The 24,454-nt window shown below is 48.0% G+C and overlaps 11 protein-coding genes across 11 annotated transcripts; 5 read left to right on the forward strand and 6 right to left on the reverse strand.

Annotated features, from left to right (window-relative positions):
• Nucleotides 1-286: 286 nt before the first annotated feature.
• F5147DRAFT_662635 (NAD(P)-binding protein) lies at nt 287-2,131 on the forward strand. Its single transcript, XM_041434798.1, has 9 exons — nt 287-759; nt 815-887; nt 980-1,150; nt 1,176-1,181; nt 1,237-1,352; nt 1,479-1,582; nt 1,640-1,686; nt 1,737-1,888; nt 1,944-2,131. The coding sequence occupies exons 1-9, from the start codon at nt 412-414 to the stop codon at nt 1,968-1,970; spliced, it is 1,044 nt and encodes a 347-aa protein (XP_041299989.1). The 5' UTR covers nt 287-411; the 3' UTR covers nt 1,971-2,131.
• An 827-nt stretch (nt 2,132-2,958) lies between these two features.
• F5147DRAFT_662643 (NAD(P)-binding protein) lies at nt 2,959-4,751 on the forward strand. The gene is made up of 10 exons (XM_041434799.1): nt 2,959-3,448; nt 3,504-3,548; nt 3,595-3,613; nt 3,666-3,866; nt 3,927-4,049; nt 4,107-4,125; nt 4,175-4,261; nt 4,321-4,367; nt 4,420-4,571; nt 4,623-4,751. The coding sequence occupies exons 1-10, from the start codon at nt 3,098-3,100 to the stop codon at nt 4,647-4,649; spliced, it is 1,071 nt and encodes a 356-aa protein (XP_041299990.1). The 5' UTR covers nt 2,959-3,097; the 3' UTR covers nt 4,650-4,751.
• Nucleotides 4,752-5,318: 567 nt separating this feature from the next.
• Nucleotides 5,319-5,714, reverse strand: F5147DRAFT_4379 (uncharacterized protein). Its single transcript, XM_041429861.1, has one exon. The coding sequence runs from the start codon at nt 5,673-5,675 to the stop codon at nt 5,391-5,393; it is 285 nt and encodes a 94-aa protein (XP_041299991.1). The 5' UTR covers nt 5,676-5,714; the 3' UTR covers nt 5,319-5,390.
• A 1,097-nt stretch (nt 5,715-6,811) lies between these two features.
• F5147DRAFT_4390 (uncharacterized protein) lies at nt 6,812-8,171 on the forward strand. The gene is made up of 4 exons (XM_041429869.1): nt 6,812-6,873; nt 6,926-7,040; nt 7,109-7,146; nt 7,195-8,171. Exons 2-4 carry the CDS (start codon nt 7,033-7,035, stop codon nt 8,136-8,138), a joined length of 990 nt encoding a protein of 329 aa, XP_041299992.1. The 5' UTR covers nt 6,812-6,873; nt 6,926-7,032; the 3' UTR covers nt 8,139-8,171.
• A 32-nt stretch (nt 8,172-8,203) lies between these two features.
• F5147DRAFT_741561 (ARM repeat-containing protein) lies at nt 8,204-10,754 on the reverse strand (the record flags this gene model as incomplete). The annotated part of the gene is made up of 11 exons (XM_041439490.1): nt 8,204-8,506; nt 8,555-8,686; nt 8,737-9,170; nt 9,221-9,437; nt 9,492-9,646; nt 9,692-9,859; nt 9,916-10,028; nt 10,081-10,193; nt 10,250-10,337; nt 10,393-10,568; nt 10,617-10,754. The coding sequence occupies 11 exons, from the start codon at nt 10,752-10,754 to the stop codon at nt 8,204-8,206; spliced, it is 2,037 nt and encodes a 678-aa protein (XP_041299993.1).
• A 616-nt stretch (nt 10,755-11,370) lies between these two features.
• On the reverse strand, nt 11,371-12,928 carry F5147DRAFT_535692 (uncharacterized protein; the record flags this gene model as incomplete). The annotated part of the gene is made up of 2 exons (XM_041430149.1): nt 11,371-12,594; nt 12,644-12,928. Coding segments are annotated over 2 exons (1,509 nt in total), but the record flags the coding sequence as incomplete, so codon positions are not given.
• A 445-nt stretch (nt 12,929-13,373) lies between these two features.
• On the reverse strand, nt 13,374-17,747 carry F5147DRAFT_741562 (uncharacterized protein; the record flags this gene model as incomplete). The annotated part of the gene is made up of 10 exons (XM_041439491.1): nt 13,374-13,602; nt 13,672-13,844; nt 13,900-14,058; nt 14,134-14,184; nt 14,238-14,525; nt 14,578-15,834; nt 15,890-16,387; nt 16,441-16,704; nt 16,754-17,324; nt 17,530-17,747. 10 exons carry the CDS (start codon nt 17,745-17,747, stop codon nt 13,374-13,376), a joined length of 3,708 nt encoding a protein of 1,235 aa, XP_041299995.1.
• Nucleotides 17,748-18,319: 572 nt separating this feature from the next.
• On the reverse strand, nt 18,320-19,255 carry F5147DRAFT_4515 (uncharacterized protein). Its single transcript, XM_041429901.1, has 2 exons — nt 18,869-19,255; nt 18,320-18,815 (listed from the first exon to the last, which is right to left on the reverse strand). Exons 1-2 carry the CDS (start codon nt 18,932-18,934, stop codon nt 18,351-18,353), a joined length of 531 nt encoding a protein of 176 aa, XP_041299996.1. The 5' UTR covers nt 18,935-19,255; the 3' UTR covers nt 18,320-18,350.
• On the forward strand, nt 19,133-21,064 carry F5147DRAFT_4507 (uncharacterized protein). The gene is made up of 5 exons (XM_041429899.1): nt 19,133-19,514; nt 19,571-19,619; nt 19,674-20,426; nt 20,477-20,593; nt 20,653-21,064. The coding sequence occupies exons 1-5, from the start codon at nt 19,431-19,433 to the stop codon at nt 20,682-20,684; spliced, it is 1,035 nt and encodes a 344-aa protein (XP_041299997.1). The 5' UTR covers nt 19,133-19,430; the 3' UTR covers nt 20,685-21,064.
• A 496-nt stretch (nt 21,065-21,560) lies between these two features.
• F5147DRAFT_741567 (uncharacterized protein) lies at nt 21,561-22,766 on the forward strand (the record flags this gene model as incomplete). The annotated part of the gene is made up of 1 exon (XM_041439492.1): nt 21,561-22,766. The coding sequence occupies one exon, from the start codon at nt 21,561-21,563 to the stop codon at nt 22,764-22,766; it is 1,206 nt and encodes a 401-aa protein (XP_041299998.1).
• Nucleotides 22,767-23,681: 915 nt separating this feature from the next.
• F5147DRAFT_662668 (uncharacterized protein) lies at nt 23,682-24,388 on the reverse strand. Its single transcript, XM_041434800.1, has 3 exons — nt 24,194-24,388; nt 23,916-24,133; nt 23,682-23,870 (listed from the first exon to the last, which is right to left on the reverse strand). The coding sequence occupies exons 1-3, from the start codon at nt 24,281-24,283 to the stop codon at nt 23,813-23,815; spliced, it is 366 nt and encodes a 121-aa protein (XP_041299999.1). The 5' UTR covers nt 24,284-24,388; the 3' UTR covers nt 23,682-23,812.
• Nucleotides 24,389-24,454: the final 66 nt, after the last annotated feature.

Genomic DNA, 24,454 nt, shown 5'->3' on the forward strand with positions numbered 1-24,454 from the left:
TTTCGGGTATTGAATTTACCAGACAGGATGAGTGTAATATCCCCGCGTTGTGTACAACTATGGAACCTACAGTCTAAACTAGACTGTGCTCCAGAATTGTGCAGGTATGGCATATGCACAGTATCTAATATCTGGCAGGGCGGCATCTGGAGACTGGGGCGGCCGCTGCGAAGCGCGGGTATCTGCTAGTGTAACCCGAAACTTGTTCTGTTTTGGTTTAGATCTGTTTGTGAGATGACTGAGTAACATACTTATAACCAATTACATCCACGTGCACAGTGGGAATCGGCGTTCGCGATAACCCTCGATAAATCGATAACGGCCCGTAAAGAACTTCTCGAGCACAACCGCTACCAATATATATACCAGTACTTAGTACACTCTATCTCATAGATACCCAGTTCGAACGCAATGGCGAACAACCTTCTTCAAAGTCCACATGCAAGTGCCGTTCCTTTTTCTCGGCCCCCGACTCCTGGAGTACACCCTCTTCAAGTCGGCTTCTGTGGCCTTGGGTCTATGGGCTACTTCATGGCCCGAAATCTAGCTACCTCCTTTAAATCTCAACTACCGCCTCTCATCGTGTACAACAGAACTGTGGAAAAGTCTCAAAAGCTCCTCGCAGAACTTGGCGCATCCACCGTCAAAGTCGTTAACACTCTCGACCAGCTGGTTACAGAGTGCGATATTATTTTCACTAATCTCGCGAACGACGCCGCAGTAACGAGTGTCTATAACGAGTTTGCGAAGGCTCTTGCCGTACGCCGTAATCATATCTTCTTGCAGGATAAGATAATCATGCTGCTATCATCAGCAATCACCTCCGACCAAGGTCAAAATCTTTGTTGAGATGAGCACGGTAGGCCTGATATCCGCTTCTGATTTTCGTGCTCACTGATGCTGTCAGATTTACCCAGCGTTGGCCGGTGCGTAAAACGCTTTCCCGCCACTAACGAAACCATGAACAAGTCTACTATAGGCGATCTTGATAGACTGTTGTCGAGCTATCCGCATACCCACTTTGTCACTTCACCTATCTTTGGACCTCCCCCAGGGGCAGATAAGGCCACACTTGTGATTGCAATGAGTGGAGACTACCGATCCAAGAAGGAAGTCGCTTTTCTCCTTGTCCCTGCAGTAGGGCCGCAAGGTGATCGACCTCGGAGGAAATGTAGAAAAAGGTAAGAACGTGTAAGAGTGACAGCGAGAAAAGTCTTAAATGGATGGGGTTTTTAGCTCCGACACTGAAGTTGATCGGTAATGGTATGATCATGGGTATGAATGAGCTCCTCGCCGAAACTCTGACGCTCGGAGAAAAGTCTGGCATCGGACAGCAGACTGTATATGATCTGGTTAAGGGTAAACTTTGGAATGCATTCTACTCTATCTCGACGGAGAGCTGATGATGATTGTATTCAGAAATCATGCCGGCACCAGGGTATGTATGCTGTCGATTACATTACTTCGGATTGCTGAAGCTGATGCGTGTCAATAGTTTAGTGGCCTATGGTCACAAGATGGTCAACGACTTGTTTGACGGCTCCATAGGGTTTGCCTTAGATGGTGGAATAAAAGATGCCAAGTTGGTGCCTCGAAGTGCTCGCAATAGATATTTCTTTCTAACATGATTTCAATCCAGTCACATCCGCCGCCTGTCTGCGGAGCTGAACTGCCCGATGCCTGCAGGTATGAACAATTTGACCTTCAGGCATTCAAAAATGCTCATCATTTTATAGTTGATAACGCGCATCGTTCCCTGATCGGCGCCCGGGCGATGCACCAGGCACAAATAGTTGCAGGGACACAGCAGTGGGACGTCTTAGACTGGAGTTCATTGATTGCAAGCAGCCGAGTTGGTGCTGGATTGAATCCATTCGACAGCAAGAAGGTTGGTGCTTGAGTTCTCGGCTCCTTTGATGGTGATAGACTGAAATCGGATCTAGGGAACAGGAGTTACACGAGATGACTGAGGAATGAGGAATGAGCACCAAATCATCTCGGGCATTAAAAGTCAAGGTGTATGTATTCTTCTGACAGAACAACTATAAATTTGTATGAAGGCATGGATGTACCTTCAATAGAGAAATGTAACCCTAGAAGCATCGAAGAAATGAAAAACCGCTCTTCATCAGTTGGTCATGGGACTAGAAATACCTGCAGGTGTGCAATTTATGTTCATTCGGGACTACACCTCCAGACCAGGCAGACGACAAAGCCATACATTCATCTTCACTCAGGGAAAGAGTGTGTCTGCTGTGCCAGGGGTTCCGTTCAATTCATTCAAGTAAACCTGGACGAATGCAGCGGTTCGACTCGACCGATCAAGATGTCCGCCTTATCAGCTGCAGGCATGCTCTATGCAAACAAGAACAGCTACTTAAACGAATATTTACTACATCAGGTAACCGTCAAAAAAGTTGGTTCTTGCGCTCTCGCGCATAATAACCACAGCTGGCCTAACACTTTAGAAGTGAATAGTGAAACCGGATCCCGCCATAACATGTACGATACGAGAGCGGCGGGAAAGATAGGCAACAAGAAAATAACAGCCCGGATGAGACGAATAGGGGTATCATCTTCGACATCAAAAGGTAAGTCGTTCAGTTATGTTTTGGTGTGGTAGATACTCTGCTCATGCATATGAGTGGGGCAGTCTTGATATGTCGGATGTTGCGGCACACGCCAAATTAATGCTTCAAATGGCCTCTAAATTTGCACCGGACTCTCATAATAGACCTTCATGCCACATGGACTTGGTGTAGGTAAAATCGGTATATCTCGTCCTTCTAACATCCTTGCTTTGACCTCATTCAGAATTCAAGTACCTCAACACACCTATCCAACTTTATTACGCCTGCAAGACTTGACGTACTCTTGCTCTTTCTTGTTCCTTTCCGAAGTCCCCTATATATCCGTAGTACCTGATAGCCAGCCAATCAACTTCGTTCCTAATTCACGTGGGAATGCAGCGTTTCCGATAACTCTCGAGTCGAAGCCGTATCCAAATGCTCTTGACGAGTACAACTTGACTTGCTAATATATCGGTGTTTACTTGCTCTTTTTCTCATAGATACCCCCGGGCCCCAGCTCGAACGCAATGGCGAGTAACCTTCTTCAAACTCCAGCCTTGCATGCAGGCACCATCCCCTTTTCTCGGCCCCCGACTCCTGGAGTACACCCTCTTCAAATCGGCTTCTGTGGTCTTGGAGCCATGGGCTATCTCATGGCCCGAAATCTGGCTAACTCCTTTAATTCTCAACCGCCTCTCATCGTGTACAACAGGACTGTGGAAAAGTCTCAGAAGCTCCTCGCAGAACTTGGCGCATCCGCCATCAAAGTCGCTGATACTCTCGACCAGCTGGCTACGGAGTGCGATGTCATCTTCACCTGTCTCGCGAATGATGCTGTGGTAATCAGTGTCTATAACGAGTTTGCGAAGGCTCTTGCCGTACGCCGCAATCATATCTTCTTGTAGGGTAAGATAATCATGCTGTCATTATCAGCAATCACCCCCAACCAAGGCCAAGATCTTTGTTGAAATGGGCACGGTAAGCCTGATATCTGCTTCTGGGCTTCATGCTTACCGAATGTCAGAATTATCCTGCGCTAGCTGGTGCGTGAAAAGTTTCTTGTTACTAACGCAACTGTGAACACGTCTGTTATAGGTGATCTTGATAGGATGCTGTCGAGCTTTCCTCATACCCACTTTATCACTTCACCTATCTTTGGGGCTCCCCCGGCGGCAGATAAGGCCACACTTGTTATTGCTATGAGCGGAGACTACCGGTCGAAGAAGGAAGTCGCCTTTCTCCTTGTCCCTGCAGTGGGTCGCAAGGTGATCGACCTCGGAGAGAATGTAGAAAAAGGTAAGAACGTATAAGAGCGTGATGAGCAAACCTATGAGTCTGAAATGGTATGGGCTTTAGCTTCGACATTGAAGTTGATCGGTAATGGTAATCTCGCCGCTATCCTGGAGCTTCTTGGTGAAACCCTGACACTCGGAGAAAAATCTGGCATTGGGCAGCAGACTGTATACGATCTGATCACAGGTGAACTTTTGCCGGTTTCTGCCGTACTATAATGGGAAGCTGATGATTCGCATTCAGAAATCATGCCAGCACCAGCGTATGCGTGCTGTCAATTACTTCACTTCGAATTACTAATGTCCAAACAGGATAATATCATATGGCAAGAAGATGATCAACGACTCGTTCGATGGTTCCATAGGCTTTTCTATGGATGGCGGAATTAAAGATTCTTCGTTAGTGCCTCGGGGGTGTTCACAACGAACAGTCCTTTCTGACACAGTTTTTCATTCAGTCACGTCCTTCGCCTGTCCGCGGAGCTGAATTGCCCGATGCCCGCAGGTATGTCGACGATCCGACCTTGGGTTGTTACGAGATACTCATTCATTTATAGTTAGCAACGCACATCGGAGCATGATTACTACTCGGGCCATACACCAAGCACAAGTTGTCTCGGGGACACAGCAGTGGGACATCATAGACGAGAGCGCATTGATTGCGAGCAGCCGAGTTGCGGCTGGATTGGATCCATTCAACAGCAAGAAGGTTTGTGCTTGAGTTCTCGACTTCTTGACACCAGCCTGAAGCCAAGTTCAGGGAACAGCAGTTGTACGAGAAGAATAAGATCTAGAAGTGAGCAATGTCATAGCACTGTAGCGCCAAATCATTTTTATTCATCTGTGTGTCAAGTAAATGTACCTTCAAATAGAGACACCCTTGCATTTATTGTTGTCAAAGGAAATATTGTATAACAGCTTATGTGGGTAACGCCAAGTCAAACGCTGCTTGCCAGGCCTCTGTGCATGTGACATTGTTACTCCTGAATGGAATAAAACTTTGGCGACAAAAAAGGTGAACCCCAGGCAAGTACCTCTTGACAGTTTCACCGAGCCTGCGGCTCAGTGGACATGACCGGCCTTTGTCGTTGTTCGAGGCAGGCAAAGTCGAGTTTAGCTCACTTACGAGCAGGTTCTCCTAGCTCGCTAGCTCGTTAATTCCTCATATTCTCTGCAGGAGATTCTTCGATGTGTGTTGAGTCTGACGTTGATTTAACCGAACACCGTTTTCTAGCGGCTCCTGTTGCCCTTCGGCCGACTTTATTCCACTCTAACTCCCACTCGTCGAGCATGGCGAGGTAGATAGCCGCGATAGCAGAGGGATCTTCGCCTGTGCTAAAGGGTGAACTTTCTTTGATGATGCCAGAGATTATCTTCCCTATGTCTTGTTGGCGTAGATGGGCTCCATCAGAGTTGGTCTCAACTGAAGTCCTCTGCGTTTTGGGTCCCCCCGTGATGATGATTGCATTGCATTGATGCTTGAGTTTCCAAGATCTGACTGGAAGTACGAGCAATGCGAGAATTCAATTCAATTTTGTAACGAAAGCAAAGGACAGGTGTGCGACAAGACTTGTATCCAAATTGAAAAAGTTATTGAATAAGCAGGTATACGCTTTGGGTGTACCGTAAGGTTAGGGTTAGAACTAATAAAAGTCGAAAAAAAGACGGCCTGCTTAGCCAGAGTGGCCGTAGCAGGACTGGAAAATATTGAGACGGTGCATGAGCCGGAGCTCATACAAACCGTAGATACCCTCTGTATGGACAGGGTCGCCGTGCTATGAAGGGTCCCCACGGCCCACAAACCCAGGTACATGAAGGAGCCTATGCCATCAAGGTAAGTATGAGTTGTTACAGTATCAACACCCAGCTTATATACATCACAGAAACGCGCACGGACCACCCAATATTTGTTATGACTACATTTGGAATGCCATTTCCGGCGTGGTCTGATCTTCGACATTTCTATCCGCTTTCTGTTCGGCACTAAATAACTAACGGACGGGCATTAATCGTGAGGCTGTTCTAACGTATAGCGAGAATTAGGTCCATGAAGGGAACTCCGTCGTTATTATCAGGCCGACTTTGTCAATGTGATAAATGAAGCTGCGACTATGCCAGCATATATTTGAGATCCCATGACGGAGATTATACAAACGACTTTCAAGCGGGTTCTATAGAAAAATGCTGTCGGGCAAGTACTAGTACTCTCCGATGGGCCGCATCCAGAAAAGTGGTGCGGTGAAGTCAAGGAAATTAAATGAGTGTCCTAATCTCAATAAGTACGATCGCGAGTGTTACCTCGGAAGCAGACTCGGATATTCTAAGGAATGACTATTTTGAAACTGAATCTACTACCTACAGGAGACTAGTAGGTGAACACAGTTGGATACGAGATGAGCGTTTAGAGTCTCTAGCGCGAAGGTCGCGCTGTGACGATCCTCTCCATTAATGCCTTCCACTTGTGGCGGCTCAGGTCCTTGTCTCAGGAAGACAGAAACGACATACCACATCCAAGGCTCTTTCATCCTGTTCACCATCCACACTATGTGCCTCGTTGCCTCTGTCTCATTCGAACGGTGCCCAGAACTTACTAGAAGGTTACGACTTGACCATCCTACTAGTATGTGTTGCGGAAGAGAAGAATATCTCAATGGACGCTTCGTAGCCTGAGACAGGCACGAACCTAGGCCTAGGGCCCTAGGCACCCGGGCACGAAGACTTAGACTGTCACTACTTAGCTCACATGATCTTCAGATTTTCACTAATCCGGGTAGTCGAACGTTAGCACTGACTCAAGTACGTGCTAGCTGAGTGGTTGATTGTTCTACTCACTAATCTCACCACCACACCTTTCCAGTATTTCCCTCGCGCCCCACTAGGGCACCGCGCTCAGTCACATGTAAGTTTTTATTGGTACGGAAGTTGACCCTAATCTTATCGACTCCCAGATCGAGTGCACTAAGGGACGAAATATTCTAGAAACAGTGGGTATCACTTCCAAAGCTTACCAGGTATCTCGTGACTTCTGCACCATTCCTTGAAGCGCTGATCCTTTCCGCGTAGAATTGTTGTGGATTTCGTATTTTCTGTCAACAATCCCTGAGGAATCGAGAGGACGTTTGGCGTCTCCAGAAAATGTTTTGATATTCCACGGTCATCATGTTAACACCATGACGAGGCAAGTTGTTGTGCGATCGCGCTGAACGATATGACGATACTGACGTGTCGCTGCCGTGAACTACCTAGATCATTGATACAACTATTTTGCCTACGTAAACGCACAGGTTGGCTTCTGCGTATTTGTCCTCTCGACAGTGTTTAACCTTTTCCAGAGCACCAGAAGCTTCAGAAGTACAGGAGCGCTCTTCCTTACGAGCTCGTGGAGAAGATTCTTGTAAATGCGTGGTGTTCCATTGGCGACGCTCCTTCTAGATGGCATTTCTTTCGCGTCATTGCAATCTTGTCCAAGGTATGGCGTGATGTGCTCCACGAAGTAGTGTTGCGCTATGCCTTCATCGAGACGATGGTCGATTTCATCGCATATGAGAGACTCCTCTTACGCTATGACCCATGCGCTCGATATGTCTCTATCGTGCTAAACGCTGTGGATCACACACGATTTCGCGTTGATGAAATTGCAAAGTATGTCCCAGAGGCGCGATTCATGTGTCTTGCGATCACAATGGATAGGCGATACTATTTCGACGCGATCCTCCAAAATCTCCTCGCAAAGACCGAGTCCCTCACGCACCTCCGTATTTGTTGGCCTCCCCTTCGTGATTCTTTTGCATGCCCCCTTTCTAGCGTCGTCATTAGCTCAGTGACGCATTTACATATTGCGCGTCATCCGCCAGCGTCACTTGGTTCTATCCTTGCGTCTTTCCCGAACGTGACTCACTTTCGCTTGGGCACACCGTGTTTCCTGAAGAACCTTGTCCCGTATATGTCTACAGTTCGAGTTCTTATCCTCGATGCTCCACCGCAGTACATCATGCATACAGTCTCTCAAGCTCCGGCTCTTGTATTTCCAAGTTCGGTCCCGCTTTGGAATATTTGCGATGCACTTGAGCATGGCTTGCTGAAGTCTACCGCCAGCTACCCAGGCCGGATCATCATGAATGCCGGAAAGTTCGACGCAGATAAGTCCATGATTGCAGATATCGCTCTGAGCTGTCAGAAGCATGGGGTGGCCTTTGAATGTAGACGAAGATATCCGCCATTATGGCAGCCTAGTCATTTGGACCCCAGGCGTTGGGATCATGACGCATGGAGTTAACTGCATATAGCTACTCAAGTAGCAACAGTGGTTTTGTGATGCTAGCTATGCTATAAAAGCTATCATCAAAATCTCAAGGCCCTTCGGTACTTGATGAAGGCAATCAAATTGTCTCGTATCTCCTCTCCTCTCAGTTTCAAATCTCGCTCCTTCCGCCTATCGATTGCCCGCACGGCTTTACGCACCCCCTCAACGCTATCTACAAGACGCTGCACGAAGTTGCCTTGCCGGAAATTGACATCGTATGGGAGATTCTCGTCGGAATAGATGTCGATGAGTGCCGACAGTGTTTGGATCAGTGGCTCGGTGCCATACGTCGAAGGTGCCGTGGACGTTGGGAGGATGGAAAGCAAGTGCATCGCAATAACCTAGTCCTGTATTTAATTTCGAGAAAAGTCGGAGAACATGCGACTCACGCGATTGGCATCAATAGATTGTGGATGCTGCGCCAAGCACTCAAGCGTGCCGATGCATTTTACGCGGATAGCAGGATCAGTGCTCGAGTTGCAGAGCTGAATCAATAAATGGACTTGATCTTCGTTGGGCACCTGACGGCAACCTCTCAACGCCAGAACTTTTTGCCGATGAGAAGACTTACCAAGCTTCCCTTCCAGATATTACCAACACCCCAGAGCACACCCACTCCGATCTCCCACATTTCCTGTTTACGTTCTTGGCCGCGTGTGATTTCCGTGCCTACACTCCCAAGTGCTGCCCAAACGCCGTCCCATATCTGTTTTCCACTCGTGGACGCTGCGGCTAATCCAGAGCTTGGAGACGCGCTCAACGACAGAAATATATTATTCAAGCACTCAAGCGCGCTAACGTGAATCGCGCTCAGTACGGATGTTGTCGGTGGGTGCGAAGATTGTCCGGCTGCAGGAGGAAATGACAGCCTGACGGGTTGGATAAGGGTAATGAGAGGTTCTACGAGCGCAGGCAGATGACTTGCGGTTGTTATGCCATTGGTGATCGGTATATCGTCGAGGGCCATGCCATCGGTCACATCCTCTTCTATCACACCGTCATTGTCTATTCTGAATGTCAAATAGTCACCTCCATTTATGTAAACAAGATCTTACCTTCATCTTCTTCTGCATCTGGTTCGCCTTCCTGCAACTCAGGGATGGGCTCAGGGTCAGGTAATGTTGCACACGCGCCGGTCAAAATTTCTAGTGCGAGCTGGACGGTGCGTAATTTGTTCTCCAGACGGTCGAGTTCGACCTCAGTATCAGACCTATGATCTGACTTTGGAGCATTTTTGAGAGATAATTTTTCGATCTGAGGAGGTTCCAGTGCCTTCACACCGCATCAATAAACACCACCGACTAACTACTAAGATTAACAACTCACTAATTTTACTACGAGACTCTCAGCCAGCTCTGATGACTCAGTGAGAGACACAGAAGCCACCACTGGCTGAAGCAGTGGAAGTACGATCTCCTTGCCAACATCGACTCCTGATGCGGCACTAGGGGGAGAGAAGGGTGAAACGTTGCTCAAAATACCTAATTATAATCAGTTAATTTATTTCACAAAAGAAAGTCCCTTACCACTTGATAACACTTTCAACGTGGTTATTCTATCCCAAATTATCTTCTTATCCTTTACACCGTCTTCGTCGTGTACAATTTCGAGTAAACACGTGCTGTACGCCGCATTTGACCGAAGCTCATCTATTGCTGGCTGATTGTCATCCGTTAGGACGTACATGCATTGTGCTGAGAACCGCAGTAAGTCCTAAAAGTAGATGTTGAAAGCAGAAATATCTGCGAACCTGCGGCAGTAACAGTAGCTATGGGTAATTTTGCTCGAGCCGCCAGGAAGGACATCAAAAAAGGAACAAGGTTAATTTGGTTGATCGCATTTAGAGCCTTGTTGGATGTCTCCCTGGCCATATCTTCAGCGCTGATACGATACGATTAGAAATGGATGCACCTACGAAAGACACCAGAGTATAGTATTCACATTTTCGGTAAATTCATATACTACTTTTTGCGCGTTCTCTGGAGCCGTCTTGGGTGACTCTAGGAACTGTGAGAGTGCGCTCGATATCTGGGAAGAATACATCTCGGTCTCACACCATCCATTCACATGCATGTTAAACATACCTTCGGCACAAATGCTTTGAGGGGAGCCAGTATATTTTTATTGTACATTTCTGCGCATATATCGTACCCTCCATCAATGCACAGATTTCTGAGAGGCACGAGAATGTAAGATAAAGAAATTGATCGAGGCTGGAGATCCACACCTTAGTGCCCCAGCAGCTTCGATCCAGACTTCCTCTTCGCTATCAGATAGACGCGTAATAAGCGCACCAACTACATTTTTTCCTTGCAACAACCGTCGCGTAGATGGATCGTTTTGTATGAGGTTGGATACTGCGACGCATGCCCACTTGCGTTCAGAAGCGTCCGGATTCTCTAACTACAGTGCCAATGAATTCCCGTACATGGATCTTGCCATACGACGCACCTTTTGGATGATAGGCAATACAGCTTCATTTTTTGGGGAGGATGAAGCTGCTGATTCTAGACCTTTGGGAAGATGTGAATCTGGCACCCGCATGGGATTGTGCCGACGCATGGACCGTTTCTTCTGCGACTTCCCCATTTCCGAGTATACTGGAGATTGAATATAGGCGACTGATGGTCCCGATCTGAAGCCTAAGAGCCAAGATAGTGAATCTAAGGCAGAGCTCAGAGGGATGGTGATCGAGGAACCAACGTGAAATGTGACTGCTGTTTTTGGTCACTTTAGGACTACCTCACACTTCATATGCATAACTACTGGAAACCGCCAAGGAGCAATAATATTACGGGATGATGCTCCTGAAGTAGTGGACAACTAAAAAAATATCAATGTCGAACACCAACAAGGAACAGCACGCGCGAAGCAGTGCAAACTCAAGCTTTAATTCGTTTGATAAGTATAAATTATAATGCAACAAGCACTTTACAACAACATTGTAATGCGCAGATCGGTCTATGTCCATGAAGACAGGGTGACAATTAGGGATATAGTACAATACAGTAGACGAACGTTCCAATTGTCCGCAAAAATGTGGACCAAAAGCCCATAACTAGCGTTGGTATATCGGAAGTACGCTGTACATGATAACAAGCTCTTCAGGTGGAGCGGAAGCCTGAGAACCAAATGCAGATGACGAGGGCTGAGAAGGGGATGGTGCAATGTGGGTGTCGCAATCATCACTATAAACTTCCGATGCTTCGGGAGCACTGGCTTGCCAATCGTCAAACGATTTGTCATGCTCCGATATTGGAGGAGCCGAAGCTGTCAGGGTGTCCTCAAAGGGAATAGCGTTGGGCCGGGCCTCGTACGGGGGCATAGAAGGCAATAATATAGGATCTAGGGCGGTGATATCTTGCACATAGCTGTGCCCATCAAAGTATCTTGGAGACAAAACACTTTTCGAGGGCGGATTTGGGAAACCCGAGTCCCCGACCTCAAATAGAGAAATTTCGGAGGGTGAGATAGCGACTGGTTGGGAAAGGTGGTCTTCAAAATCATCATGCCATTCTGGGGCAGACTCATGGATCTGCGAGGGACTCCCGCGAGTGTCATCCTGAATTACGGGAGGCGCGCTAGCCAACTCCGACATACGGGCGAGATGAGTCTTATCATCAATGGCGACGTGCCCAGCACAGCTAGGCTGGTAAGGAATATCATCATGGTCTGCGGGTGAAAAGTCATGACCGAAGAGCAGTGACCCTCGGCGTGATGCGGGGTCACCCGAAGACTCCTGAGAATGACCTTCGATCTCAGGACGCACATGCAGTGCAGGGAATATGTAAGCGGGGGGAGACGAAACGGAGCATGGACTAGATGGGTCGGGTGATATAGAAGGTGGTTGTGCGGGATAGGAAGAATTCTCATTGGAAGCAGCGTGGTAATCCACATCTTTGGAGACAGATGCTATTGAATGTCGTCGTGATGAGACTGGGGAGGGGTGGGTAGACGCTTCGTGAGGATCCAATAATGCAGGAGATGGTGGTCGACTTCTGGTAGACAAGCCCTGACGTCGCCTGCGTCGACGAGCAGAATGTCGTATGTTAGCCTTCCACCGAGCGCTTGCCCTCGCCCACAAACGATTCTTTCCGCGAGCCTCGATCTCCCTTTCACCATCCTCTGATAGGTCTTCCGGGTTCGCCTTATGTCGAGCTTTCAGTTCCAAGTCATTATTTTTCTTTTCTCTATTCGATGCTTTCTTCCGTCTCTTTCTCCAAACGATGCAACTTATAATGAACATGCAAATTGAGACTGCCAAGACTATGGCTAGTGAGAGGATGATGATGGATGCGGTACGATTGGTTTGGGATGTTGTGGACCAACCCGCGGGAAGGACAGAGTCCATTTGGGTGGAAGCGGTTGGAACAAAAACCGAGGTAGACTGTGAAACATCAACTGTGAGGTCCGAAGACGAATCATAGAACTAGATAAAGATATTAGCGCATGGAAGATGACAAAGAGAGTGAACGAACTGTTGAGCCATACAAAGTCCAGCCAGATGCCTTGCGCCAGCGGCCGTCAAGCCCTTGAACGTATTTGTCTGCCACTTGTTGTGTGAATTTAGCTGTAGCCGTAGGAAATGTGGAAGAGCTGCTATAGGATGTTGTAGGGGTTGTGTTATGGACGCAAGTATTGAAATGATCTATAGACGGACATAAGAAAGATGGAGGTGGAGTCGGTGATGGGAGAGGGCTTCCGTCTGCTGTTTGCGAGCTAGCAGCGATAGTTGCAAGAATTGATAAGACGGATGATGAAGGACAAGCTATAACAGCTGGTGAATGTCTACGTTGTTGATGATCTGGTCTTGAACCGGCCTGGCCATGAATTTGCTTGGCCATGATACGAGTGCCAAGAGAGTCTTGCCGCTTCAGCGTGGCAGGAACTCGGTAATTTGTCGTCAAAATCGTTATAGTCAATATTCGACTATAAAAATGAGTTTAGTCAACGGGCAAAAAAAGAGGATCAAAACCTCTGAACAAGGCTGAAACTTTTGAGAGAGAATAAATCTACAACAGACTTCGCAGGTTGGCTGAGGAGAAAAGCGGGGACTAACTCGTGGGCACCATATCCAGCTTAAGTAATAAATAAATAAATAACTAAGAGCAGTCCAGTATTACTCGGTTGCTCAATAAGGAATTCTTTTCTTACATGTCTATAATATAAATCACATACCAAAAAATAACATTGCTATTTCTATATCAGTTATTTAAGCTCAACATTAGCATTTGCTAACCATCGGCTTCGTTTCCGCTCTTCCTCTCGAACTTTTGCTCTTTCCCTAAGCTCCTTCTCCTCATCTCTGCTTCTCGGTCGCACGTACAAATCTTCAGCGCTCGATTCATAGAACATCTTGTACGTGCCTAGGCTCACCCGGATGCTCATAGAATCCCAACTTGATGTGCCTCGCTGTGATTCGTCGATCGTCATGTGCCTATTTGTACAAAATCGCATTCAGTATCACAAATCACATTTACATAAGTCGATCGTCCCTTCCACTAACCTTCGCAAAAATACCTTACTTTCACGCTTTGATTGTGACAACCACTCCGTCGGCTGCCGTAGAATATATGAGTCGAGATATTCTCGCCACCGACTAATCGCCGTTCCATCTCCATTCACACTAGGATCGTCCGGTTCGACCAGTTGAACGAACATTGTTTTCGAAGACCGATGCTGGAATTACTTCATGTCAGGGTCACAAATAATCCCAAAATTAAATCTCTCATACCCAATCGAACCTGTACAAATGCTCGTCGGTACCAACGTGACGTTCCGCCTCACGTCGATAGCGAATCATGTTCTGATTGGAAAGGGCATCCACCTTCCGCGTTTGTTGAAGTAACACCCAAAGCTCCTGACACTTGTTATCCGACAACAGAATCTGCACCTGTTAAAGGAAAACCCCATTCAGCTAAACTTGAAAGCGCAGTCACGAAGCCTAACAGCACAGCGTTATATTTACCTGCTTGATCAATGAAGACAGTATCTTGTCTAACGTGAAAAGGTAATATGCCTGGAGCATGCGCCGGGTCAGGTAGCGGCCCCGGAGATGAACGCACGACTTACCTTGTTGCCGAAAAACCATCGCATATGTTCCTCAAATGTCGCCTGGTCAAGTTCATTATCAAATAGCTTTTCAAATGCCTCCAACATGTAAAGGTATACGACATCAGTCGCGTCACAGGTCTGACGGTTGGACACAGCCTCCATCGCCTGTACGAGTATAGCAGAGGGTCCATTCGGATCATCCAGCCCTAACTCGATGGCGATAGGATTGCAATCCGCAGGATTTAAACCTTTTGCAGTCTGACGAGCGCCCTGTTCCTTACATACGAGCAGACGAGAATAGATCAACTGTGTGCGATAAAATTAGCTCACATCACGCGTATACACTGTGGGACCTGACCTGTAGCAAACAGAACACTGTGTAGAACGTTGTGTTCCCGAAAAAAGGTTTTCGCCTAGAGGTGCCGTCTCCTGAAATAGGAGGGGTTTGATTGGCTGACGCATCACGGATCCACTGATCCGGGGATTTATTTTGGGCTGCAGTCAACCCTATGCTTGTGTTGTCCTCCAGGGTGGTATCAAATAATACACGCTCAGAATGGGGCGTGGTCCCTCTTGACTGGGATAACGAAAATGTATCCAGGCCCTCAGATCCGATGGAATTTTCTTGAAAGGATTTCAGTAAACGCTTCCGAAGGTCACCCGCCGCCATTACGCTCCCCGAAAGGCCACGCCCACTCGTAAACGGGACTCCGTTATCATTCCGCGCGCCATCTAAAGCTTGTTGGTCGGTCTCCTCGTCTCGTGGATCATCCAAAGGCGTAAACCCGGCATTGAACTCGGTAGCAGGGCACATACATAGGAGGGGAATGAATGATCGCAGCCAACCCTCGACTCCACGCCGTTCCTGTAGTGTATAGTGCGCATGGGAATGATCCAGGAATGAGTAAACCAACTTAAGCGAGTCTTGAAGGACAGTCATGTCCTTGAAAGAAAACTCCAGTTGGTAGCCTGGCACAGCAGTACCGAATGAGGGTGGACCCTGCTGCGCGCGCGCATCTGCTTGCTCAGCTTTGACTGACTCAATATTTCCTACAAAATGTTTGGCAGTGACGACCTTCTTATCATTCGACTTGAACGTGACCCCTTGATGATCGAGGGATTTATAGAAATTTTTGGCGTCAACCTCTCGCCACGTTTTGTTCCATTCTCGTTGCACGCGTCGCCATTCTTCATCTTTCTGCTTTAGCCGAGCGAGGACCACCGGCACAGCGACGCTAGGACACTCCTGAAGAGCTTGGATAACCTCGATTCCAGCATCTCTGCCATAGACTTTCTTCAGCGTCCGGTGGTATATGTTCTTGCTCAAGCCACCAAAGTCAGGCTTGAGTCGGAAATTCGAGCGTTCATCATTGGTCATTTCTTCGATGCGGAAGTTGATGGGCTCTATAACAGCGATCGTGCGTGCAAGGGCTTCAAGTTGGACGTGATATTCGTGTCGTTCTTCTTCGCTCTTGTGCAGTGCTTCTTCAAACGAATTCTTCTTGTGCGCGATAAAGCCTGCTTCTTCAGACGCCCATGTCGGATGTGAAACCCATTCGTCATTAAGTACAGAGCGACAGAGTTCATCGCGACCGGAACACGCCAAATGAACTTCCTGCAAACAAGGGCGCTTCAGTCAGTTGGCTAGAAAACAGTTATTCGATACGTACGCTCTCGGGTAATCGACGATAGCTTGGACCCTCACCATCCTCAGCTGGTAATGCAGACAAGGCTTCTGGCGGCCCGGTACGGATGCTCCCAGGCGGACCATGTTCGATACTGTCCTGCCGTTCATCGATCCCAACCACTTCCCGAAACTGCGAGAGTAGATCACCATCGCCCAAATACACTTGAGCCATGTTCACAAGTGTCTTCGCATCAATAATGTCCTTGGAGTACATGTTCAAGAGTTTGAGAAACTCCTCATATGTATCCTTGCTCTCCAACGTGCGCTTCGCGCGCTCAAAAAAGATGAGTTCATCAGGTGCTGATTGAACGTTGGTAACTGGCTGGGGGCCTTGTATCACTAGATTATGCATTTGGGGTGGCGGTAGCATACTAGCATGCAATTGCGAGGGATGATGGGGCGGTGATTCCGGTAACCCGTATGAATTGAACTGCGGAGAGTCAGGGTCGGCCCCTTTGTGCATGTGCTTAGGCTTCTTGGCCTACACAAGGAGAATGTTATTATCGAATGACGTAGAGTTAGCGAAGCACACACTCGACTTGGGACAGTCCGCACAGCCGGCGCAGGCGTGGTCTCTTTCTCTGGAGCTTTTCTCCTTTTTTTAGGCGGAAGCTGCGTCTTCTTTCCGTTCTTGTCCCCTGCATCTACCCAAGGTGTTGGCACACCTGGACCACTAGTTGGCTGAATGCCGACAGCCCCACTCAAGGCCATCGACATATCAGGCAAAAAATCCTTGAATTCGCTAAGTAATTCTTGGGCATCCTTGAACAAGACCTGCACTTGGACGTATACTTGCGACTATGCTCAAGCGTCAATACACATCAGAGCTAACGCACATGGCACATACATCTTGGATTTGGCGCTGCTCCTTCTGATACGTTTGCAAGATTTCTAGGAACTGCTTGTATGTATCGGGATCGTCAGAATAGCGTGCCTTGATTTTGTTTAGGTACTGTATTGCATGGTTGAATTCCCCTGAAGATTTATTTTCTACTGCGTTTCGGTTGGACAAATTGCCAAGAAAGGAAGCCGCAGCAGTTGTGGAGGGTACTTGAAGGCCTGGGGTGTACGTATCCATAGACTGTGGCATGTGCGGAACCTGATAAGGAGCTATCGATGGTGTCATCGAACGGGTCATTGGCTGGAAGGGAAACGCAGGGCCGGCGGTTGATGGAAGAGGAAGCGAAGACTTGGTTGTAGCGGGGTCACGAGTGACGCGGGAGATCTGCTCGAAGGTGCTTGTGCTTTGAGTGGTGGTCCCTAACGGCGTTGTAACGGTGATAATATTAGGGTCGTGCGGGTCTGCGGACATCTCTATTCTGTAGCCAGGGGGAAGAAATGTGTTGAATCCCTGAATAAGATTTGGATTGCCATGGAATAACATTGACACGCGCTCGATCACTCCAGGTGTGTCGATTCTGTGCAAGAGAAGATCATTAGCAACACGAGGCTGAAAGGCAGAAGAATAGACGATATAAAAGGATGCTTCTCCAACGACAGCCACAACAGGAAAGGCGCGTACGCCGGTGTAGTCCATGCCCTTAGGCGGTAAGATAACCGGACATTTTCCGCCTCCCGAGTCGCACATCCATGTCTACGTCACTAGTATCTAGATTGACTCACGCTTCGCTCTTGAAGTCCTTCATGATGTCTAAAAAGTGGTTGTATACGTCTGGCTTATCCTGAAATTGAACTTTGACCGCATCGAGGTAGCTGAGCGCATCGGTAACGTTAAGTGGTCTGTCTGGAGACCTCTGCGCTGCGGAACCATGGGATGTGCCGTCACTTTCACCAGCGGTGCGAGGACGTGGTGTTCCAGATTTCGGAGTGCGCAAACCCATGTTTGATGAAATGAGAAGTTGTGCGGTACTGGAAAGAGGTTCCAATGAAATATCTCTAGGCGTGTTAGAGATTGGAAGTGGGGTGAGGTCGTCGGGATCGACTTGGAGGGATGGAGAAGGGATGGTAAGCTTTGGTGAAAGGTAGGAAGAGTGTGGTGGTGGTGGTATGGGAAGAAGAGGGACGGTTTGATTGAAGTTCTGTGACGGAGATTGTGGTCTCGAATTAGGTGTGATGAAGGGTGTTTGGGTGTCCATCACTGTTGTTGCCCTTCACAGTAAGTCTGCAGTACGGCACACGGTGACCGAAGGTAAACTCAATACTGCACGTGGGAATCTCCGGAACGGCCAATTCAATTCATTATCTTATCTTATCAACACTTCTACTATCAACTACATCCTTAGGTTCTCTTATTCCTCGTGTTGGTTTGCATGAATCCAGAAGGCCGCAGAAGCTCTTCTCGCGTCTTCGTCACATAATCAATGGCTTCCAGTGTCCCAGGTGCTGGAAAAAAGTATGGCGCTGCGTAAGGCTGTGTCCGTAATGGTGGGTCTGGGATTTTTACAGAACGAGCTTCGGAAGCGAACACCGTTGATTTAATTTTACTAAGACCGGTGGAATAAATCTGACTTACAAAATGACCCCGTAGAATTTCTGCCTTTGAGGTGCGTCGATCTTTGCTTCAGCGAAGTTATTGTCCGACACGAATTAACAGACGGGGAGGCTGGAAGGGTATGTCTCTTGAAAATTCCGTGGGCTTCCGGGACTTCACCGTGACTAGATCGTTGAATGGGCAGTTTCGTTGCAGGTATCAGGGAGGCTGGTAAATCTACATGCACATGGCTTTGTGGTACCGCCCCATCAACCATGCTGCTGCGTATGGTTTCATGTGACCTGGTCGATCGTAGAGAAGATGAAGTCGGCGAAGCAACTGGCCTGGGAACGGGTCGCTTGACGCGACGAGCTATTATTGTCCTTCGTGATTTTTCACCGGCGTCTGGGGGTGGTTTCGACCAAACCCATTGCCAATATGATGGTAGTAGTGTTTGAATGAAGATAGCTAGCACACTCTGATGTCCGGTGAACATGAGTAAGCACGGTAGTCGGAACAGCTGCCACGCACCAGGAGAATCCCGAAACTGGACAGCACCACGCTGACTGTCCTCAGGATGGTTTTCCGGAAATTCATCGAGGCATTGAGGATTATAGCAACATCCTGGACACTGCTCGGGCGTGTAACTTGGAAATGGCACTACATATAACTCTGAAAGTCAAATATATATATACCGATGGATATGTAGCCGATCCGTGGTGGCTGATAGGGATTCGACTAAAGCTGCTGACTACACAGTGACTGATTTACCGGCTTCACGGAGACGTCACTGCAGGGCTCGGGATGGCGGGGGTATGAGCATAAAACAAATGACAAAACGCCAACGGAACGCTAGCATCGTCCGTCGGAAAGGTCCCTTGGTATAAAACACCCCGAAACTTCACTAATTTTTCCCGCTACAGCTTTATCTAGGGTTGGTTAACATTTTGCACTGCCATGGTCGCGTGGGAATATTTGGGCACGTGTTGGTTTCGTAGTTGGTCTTGTCCTATGAACGTCAAAGCTCTTCGTTCAAGTCACTTCTAGTACTCATCTTCTTACCAAAATTCACTCTGACCTCGACAATCAAATTATGCCTCCCCGTGGCAGCGAAGGATTAGATTTTACCCCAATCTTAACACATTATCTTTTCTTGTTTACGACAATTCTTGCGGTGGTACGTATTAAACTCTTCTATTTTTCAATTTTCATACTGAGCGCGTCATGACATAGTTGGCATGGTTCATCGCATTTATCTCGCAATGTATCGTAACTGCTCAATGTTAGTACAGTACCTTGCACTTCATGGTTCCACGCACTAATTTATTTCCTCTAGACCATGAACAATCCGTTGGCGTTGGGTGGTTTGGAATATTCCTCCAATTATTCCTAACCCTTGGCGTATTGCACACCCTAGCAAGCGATTCAATAGCCATGCATCGTTTCCAAATATCAGTTTTCGGTGCTATCGCAATCGTTATGGCTGTCATCACCGTTAGCAACAGTATTTTTACTGGATTGGCCGCACTGGACGCTATGGCTGCGGGATGGCTCATTATTGCAATCGTGGACATCCTTTGGGTGATCTATTTCACATCAGAAGAAGATTCTCTCGCATTCCACCTCTTCAATTCTATGGGCACCGGTGGCCTTACACCACCATCCCGTCGTCGTAGGACTCGGGGTGCGAGCAATATTGGCGCCAATGGCTATACAGCCAACTACTCTCCTGGCGGTGGTGTCGGTTCACATGATATGCCCTATGACAGCGCCGCCAACAAAACAGGCGGTATTGGCGCAGGTCCCGGGGTTCGGAGTCAAAATAGTTTTGTCGGCGGCGCTAGTGTGGACGGTGCACCCCGCAGCCTTGGTCCCGCAGCTGGTGTAGGCAGTGTTCACAGCACACCAAATCCTGCTCCGGTTTCCCTAAGTGGCCCTGATAACAGTATGGGTCCAGGCTCACCCTTGATAGGCCCTGGTGCAGCGGGTGTAGGCGCAGGTGGTGGTACTGGTGGTAGCCCAAATATACCTGAAGCCAACCCGGGCGGGCCAGAGGCATACGTCTACAAAGCAAAAGCATTGTATGCTTGTAAGCCAAGAGCTCTTTCGCTTATCTTCTTTCGCTTATCACTTGCACAGACACAGCCTCTCCAGATGATCCAAACGAAATCTCATTCACTAAGGGTGAGATTCTTGATATCATCGACAAGCAAGGCAAGTGGTGGCAAGCAAAGAAATCAGACGGTACATTAGGAAGTGCGTATTTTTATCTTGCCCTGCTCGCTAGTCCCTTGACCCTAATCCTTGCGTTGCAGTTGCACCGTCGAATTACCTTCAGGTCATCTAATGGACTGAGTTGGGATTTTTGGTTTTTACCTCTTTATGCTACACCTGACGACGATGGTCATGATGCGTGCGTGATACGAGCGTTACGTTCCTTGTAATAGCACTGAAAGTGTGTTGATATTAGGCGGTTCGAGCTATATTATCCACTTCCTTGCTCCACAACCCTTGTGTTTTTTTATTTGCTAGCTTCACTGTCTCAACGATACCACATACCGACCAATGTTTTGCTCTGTTCCTAGCGATGTATATGTTATCAGATTATGCACAATTGATGATATAAGATAGCCTACTTATTCTTGTCTCAAGTCGATAACAATAATCAATCCCTGACGTCATCTGGATTACTACAATAAATTGTCCAGAATTTGAATATGCCAGCGTTATCGATCTCAGCGGAGTCTACCGGGAGAATCTCCATAGAGGTCTCTAAAAGGAACTGTCTCAGTTGCGCAGCGACCACTAGGTGGCTCATTCTTCCTCAGTAATGAGCGCTCACACGGCAACAGGACCAGTCAATCGTCTGGCGAACTTCTTACGACCGAGAAAGCAGGCAACCGCACCCGAGCATAAAAATGTCGCCCAGCTCACAAGAGCGGAGAAATCGATTCAGGTACTGAGTGTCGAGAATGAGGCCTTGAAAAACGCAAACGAGGCTTTGAAGAAGAAATGTGGCGATTTACAAGATCGTCTGCAACAAGTCGAAAAGAAGCTTGAAGTCAAAGACAAAGATGGAGATCTAGGCGTTGACTCGGATGAACAGGAGGTGGACGTAGCAGGCACAGGCGCCCAGGGTGTTGATAAGCGCTGCACAGTCAGCAAAGAAGCGCAGGCGAAATGGGAGCCGTCCTCTCCCTTATCTTTACACCATCAACCCGGGATGTCCAGACATGACCATCGATTGCTTCCTCCGGAGCTGTGGTTGAATATCATTCGCTGGGCGACCTATGCACCGCCGGGTCTTGACGTGCCAAACTTCGAGCCATTCCTTGGATCTCTTGATCATGACAATAAGGGAGAGGCGGATGCTAAGGCTGTCAAGTGCGCAGTGGTTCAAGTGTGTAGGCTTTGGCGAGACCTCGCCCTCAGCATTCTATATGAGGATGTAAAGGTCGGACGTGGGGTACAGTTCCTCGTGGAGGCATTGGGGAAGACATACAGGGGTGAACAGCTTGGAAGATGTGTCCGCCGCCTTGAACTTCCCTACCCTCACACTGGTACTATAACCAACACTAGCTCGGATCTCGCACTGCAAATTCTGCAACATTGCCCGGAATTGGAAACCTTGGTGAGGCCCTTCATGCAGGGACCTCCAGATGCAGTACGCTATGAATTCCCAATTCGCAGCCACTCCTTCTTGAATCTCAAGAGGCTCGAGTGGTGGCACTACAATGATGCCACTCGCTCTGGGGGAATAAACTCGCTTCTAAACGTTTTGCGCCATTCCCCAAATCTCCAGTATCTCATTGTAGGAGGGGAGATGTGGACTTCCGCCCAAACTGGCAATGTGCTGGAGCTCCCCGCATTGAAGACACTTCGTTTGCGACGCATCAATCCTATCTTCGTCCATCAGATCTGCCAGTGGCGGTTACCTTCACTTGTCCATATCGTTGTGGATTTCCCACTAGAACAAAACGCACTCGACACCATATGGCAGGTGTTTGGGGCTCGCCTCTGCACGGTCGAATTCGCAAGGCATGTCGGTTTCTTGCTCAGTGATCAGATCACCCGCTTCCTCCGTGGCTGTCCTCAAGTCAAGACATTCAATTACTTTCTTAACTTCACATCACCACCACCTATTTTCGAACAACAATGCGCGCTTCAATGCATATCTTTGCACGCATTCCCATGTGGCATGGTTACAGACATGATCACTGAAGCTCAAGAGCGCCTCAGGCTACACCTTGCCTTCCTCTCCAGATCATCCTTCCCAGCGTTACGCCACATAATTCTTCATGGTGATTGGGGAGAATTGCGTCTTGATCCTCGCTTCGTGGCATTTGAGCAAACCATGATTTCCAAAGGCTGCTCGATTGAACCCTCCACTGGAGGCACGCATTCTTGCAATCAATCATTAAGCGCCTGATTGTAAGTGCCAGCCAACGGATTGATGTACAATTTTACTCATGCTTTGTCAGCTACAGAGGACTTCTCTAGACGCCTGTATATTCATGGCTGAGATTGCCCTTTTAAAATTCTTCAACATTCGTTCACTTCCTTTCTCACCTATCTTCGAACTACGTACCACGCTGGTGACATTTTTCCTTGGTCGAAATCTGTTTTTGTCTCCTCGTGTCTCCCATTATAGAGTGTACTGTTCCATCATGTGAAAAATTGCAGGGTCCTCAGCTGGATTCTCATAAGATTACGTCTTACTCCACAGTAAATTCGAAGGTTCTGGAGGTGTGTGATCTCGCGTGCGCGGTATATCTATTCTGAGGAGGACTTATGTCTGCCGTGTATCATCATATCTCATATGGTTATTTTCAGTCCAAATTTGGTTGGTGGCGTTGGGTTGCCAACGGCTGGGCCATGCAGAGTTATGGCTGAGTCTGCCAACCAGTCAAAACACCTCAGACACACCTGCGGCTTATCCACAATCTGAGACTAACCCTTTTGACCGAGTGACGTGTGCCCAACGTGTCATCACGGTCACGGTATCGACCGGCATCACTTTTCGTATGCAGGGTCTGGCTGATGCTGGTCTCCAGAGCAGCATTCCCCACGACCTTGATCTTGTCAATCTGTCAACAACTCAATCACCGAAAAGACCGAAACGACTGCATAGTAAGTATGGTTAGCTTCGGCGTGCCGCCGGAGTGTTATCAAGGCATGTGGTATTGCACGCTCAAGAAGATGATAATGAGGCCTAGTAGGGAGCTGTTGCACTGACTCTGAGCAAGTAATTACCAAACTTATGGGACTCGGTATGCGGCCCGGATCAAGATGTCGGAGGGGGCTGAGAGACCCAGGCCTCATTTGTGCAAAGTGCGCACCTTCCTTGAGTATCGATCAGTGTCTTCGCCCTTGCAGCAATATTGGAAGCTTCGATGCGGGCGAGGACAGGAAGATGTTCATGAATTTCCGTAGTATGGAAGGAACAGCTGTCTTCATTTGTCTATAGTCTATCTACTAGGCCCGGGAGAGGCTACGTACTCCCTGAAAGCTGCTGACTTCTCCCTCTATAGAACTAATCGGATGAGCACCCTGAGTTACGCAAAGATGAACGACTCACGTTCTCGGCTTCAGGTGGGCAATTTCATCTAGTGGCCCTTCTCCCTCGTCGGTATCATGGCCATCAAGTGCCCCGAGCCCCGATTCATCTAATATTGCTTCTAATGGATCGACCGCGACGGTGGCGGGATGAGAGAGAGTTCCAGGATTGAATGTATCAGAGCCTATCGGGGGGACATGTTCAGAGTAACGTCGCGCATTCGCGGGATTCAGTGAGTTCTAGTGTAGTTGGCACGGGTTATACATGGTAAGATGGTACGAGTGATTCATGTGACATACCTCTGAAACCGGGCGAGCAGAGATGCTCATTGCTTTCAAGATAACCAAAACGATAACAGAGAAGACGGCACTTGGCAGAAGGAAGACCATAACGCTTGTTTTATGCTAGTTTGTAGGATAAACTTTAAGATGGGATGATTCTCGACCAGCGAGACACTATTAATGCGTGCTATAAAATATGCAAGGAACAGAGAGGTCTGAGTTGGACGCGACTGGTACCGCGTCGAGGTCACGTGACTCTTTATATTATTCAAATATTCA

This window comes from Suillus discolor (genome assembly GCF_016758755.1).
Source record: "Suillus discolor strain FC423 chromosome Unknown F5147scaffold_1, whole genome shotgun sequence".
Classification (NCBI taxonomy): domain Eukaryota; kingdom Fungi; phylum Basidiomycota; class Agaricomycetes; order Boletales; family Suillaceae; genus Suillus; species Suillus discolor.

Bases quoted from the DNA above. Each gene is read 5' to 3' on its own strand.
- F5147DRAFT_662635 (XM_041434798.1), top strand. From the start codon at position 412: ATGGCGAACAACCTTCTTCAAAGTCCACATGCAAGTGCCGTTCCTTTT. The intron at 1,583-1,639 runs GTTGGTGCCTCG...ATTTCAATCCAG, and splicing joins GGTGGAATAAAAGATGCCAA to TCACATCCGCCGCCTGTCTG. The intron at 1,687-1,736 runs GTATGAACAATT...ATCATTTTATAG, and splicing joins GAACTGCCCGATGCCTGCAG to TTGATAACGCGCATCGTTCC.
- F5147DRAFT_4507 (XM_041429899.1), top strand. From the start codon at position 19,431: ATGCCTCCCCGTGGCAGCGAAGGATTAGATTTTACCCCAATCTTAACA. The intron at 19,515-19,570 runs GTACGTATTAAA...GTCATGACATAG, and splicing joins TTACGACAATTCTTGCGGTG to TTGGCATGGTTCATCGCATT. The intron at 20,427-20,476 runs GTAAGCCAAGAG...TCACTTGCACAG, and splicing joins AGCAAAAGCATTGTATGCTT to ACACAGCCTCTCCAGATGAT.
- F5147DRAFT_4390 (XM_041429869.1), top strand. The intron at 7,147-7,194 runs GTTGGCTTCTGC...AACCTTTTCCAG, and splicing joins TTGCCTACGTAAACGCACAG to AGCACCAGAAGCTTCAGAAG.
- F5147DRAFT_662668 (XM_041434800.1), bottom strand. From the start codon at position 24,283: ATGGTCTTCCTTCTGCCAAGTGCCGTCTTCTCTGTTATCGTTTTGGTT. The intron at 24,134-24,193 runs GTATGTCACATG...CAACTACACTAG, and splicing joins CTGCTCGCCCGGTTTCAGAG to AACTCACTGAATCCCGCGAA. The intron at 23,871-23,915 runs GTGAGTCGTTCA...TCATCCGATTAG, and splicing joins GCCCACCTGAAGCCGAGAAC to TTCTATAGAGGGAGAAGTCA.
- F5147DRAFT_4379 (XM_041429861.1), bottom strand. From the start codon at position 5,675: ATGTACCTGGGTTTGTGGGCCGTGGGGACCCTTCATAGCACGGCGACC.
- F5147DRAFT_662643 (XM_041434799.1), top strand. From the start codon at position 3,098: ATGGCGAGTAACCTTCTTCAAACTCCAGCCTTGCATGCAGGCACCATC. The intron at 3,449-3,503 runs GTACGCCGCAAT...TGTCATTATCAG, and splicing joins AGTTTGCGAAGGCTCTTGCC to CAATCACCCCCAACCAAGGC. The intron at 4,572-4,622 runs GTTTGTGCTTGA...AGCCAAGTTCAG, and splicing joins ATCCATTCAACAGCAAGAAG to GGAACAGCAGTTGTACGAGA.
- F5147DRAFT_4515 (XM_041429901.1), bottom strand. From the start codon at position 18,934: ATGAATTTCCGGAAAACCATCCTGAGGACAGTCAGCGTGGTGCTGTCC. The intron at 18,816-18,868 runs GTGCGTGGCAGC...ACCGGACATCAG, and splicing joins CCAGTTTCGGGATTCTCCTG to AGTGTGCTAGCTATCTTCAT.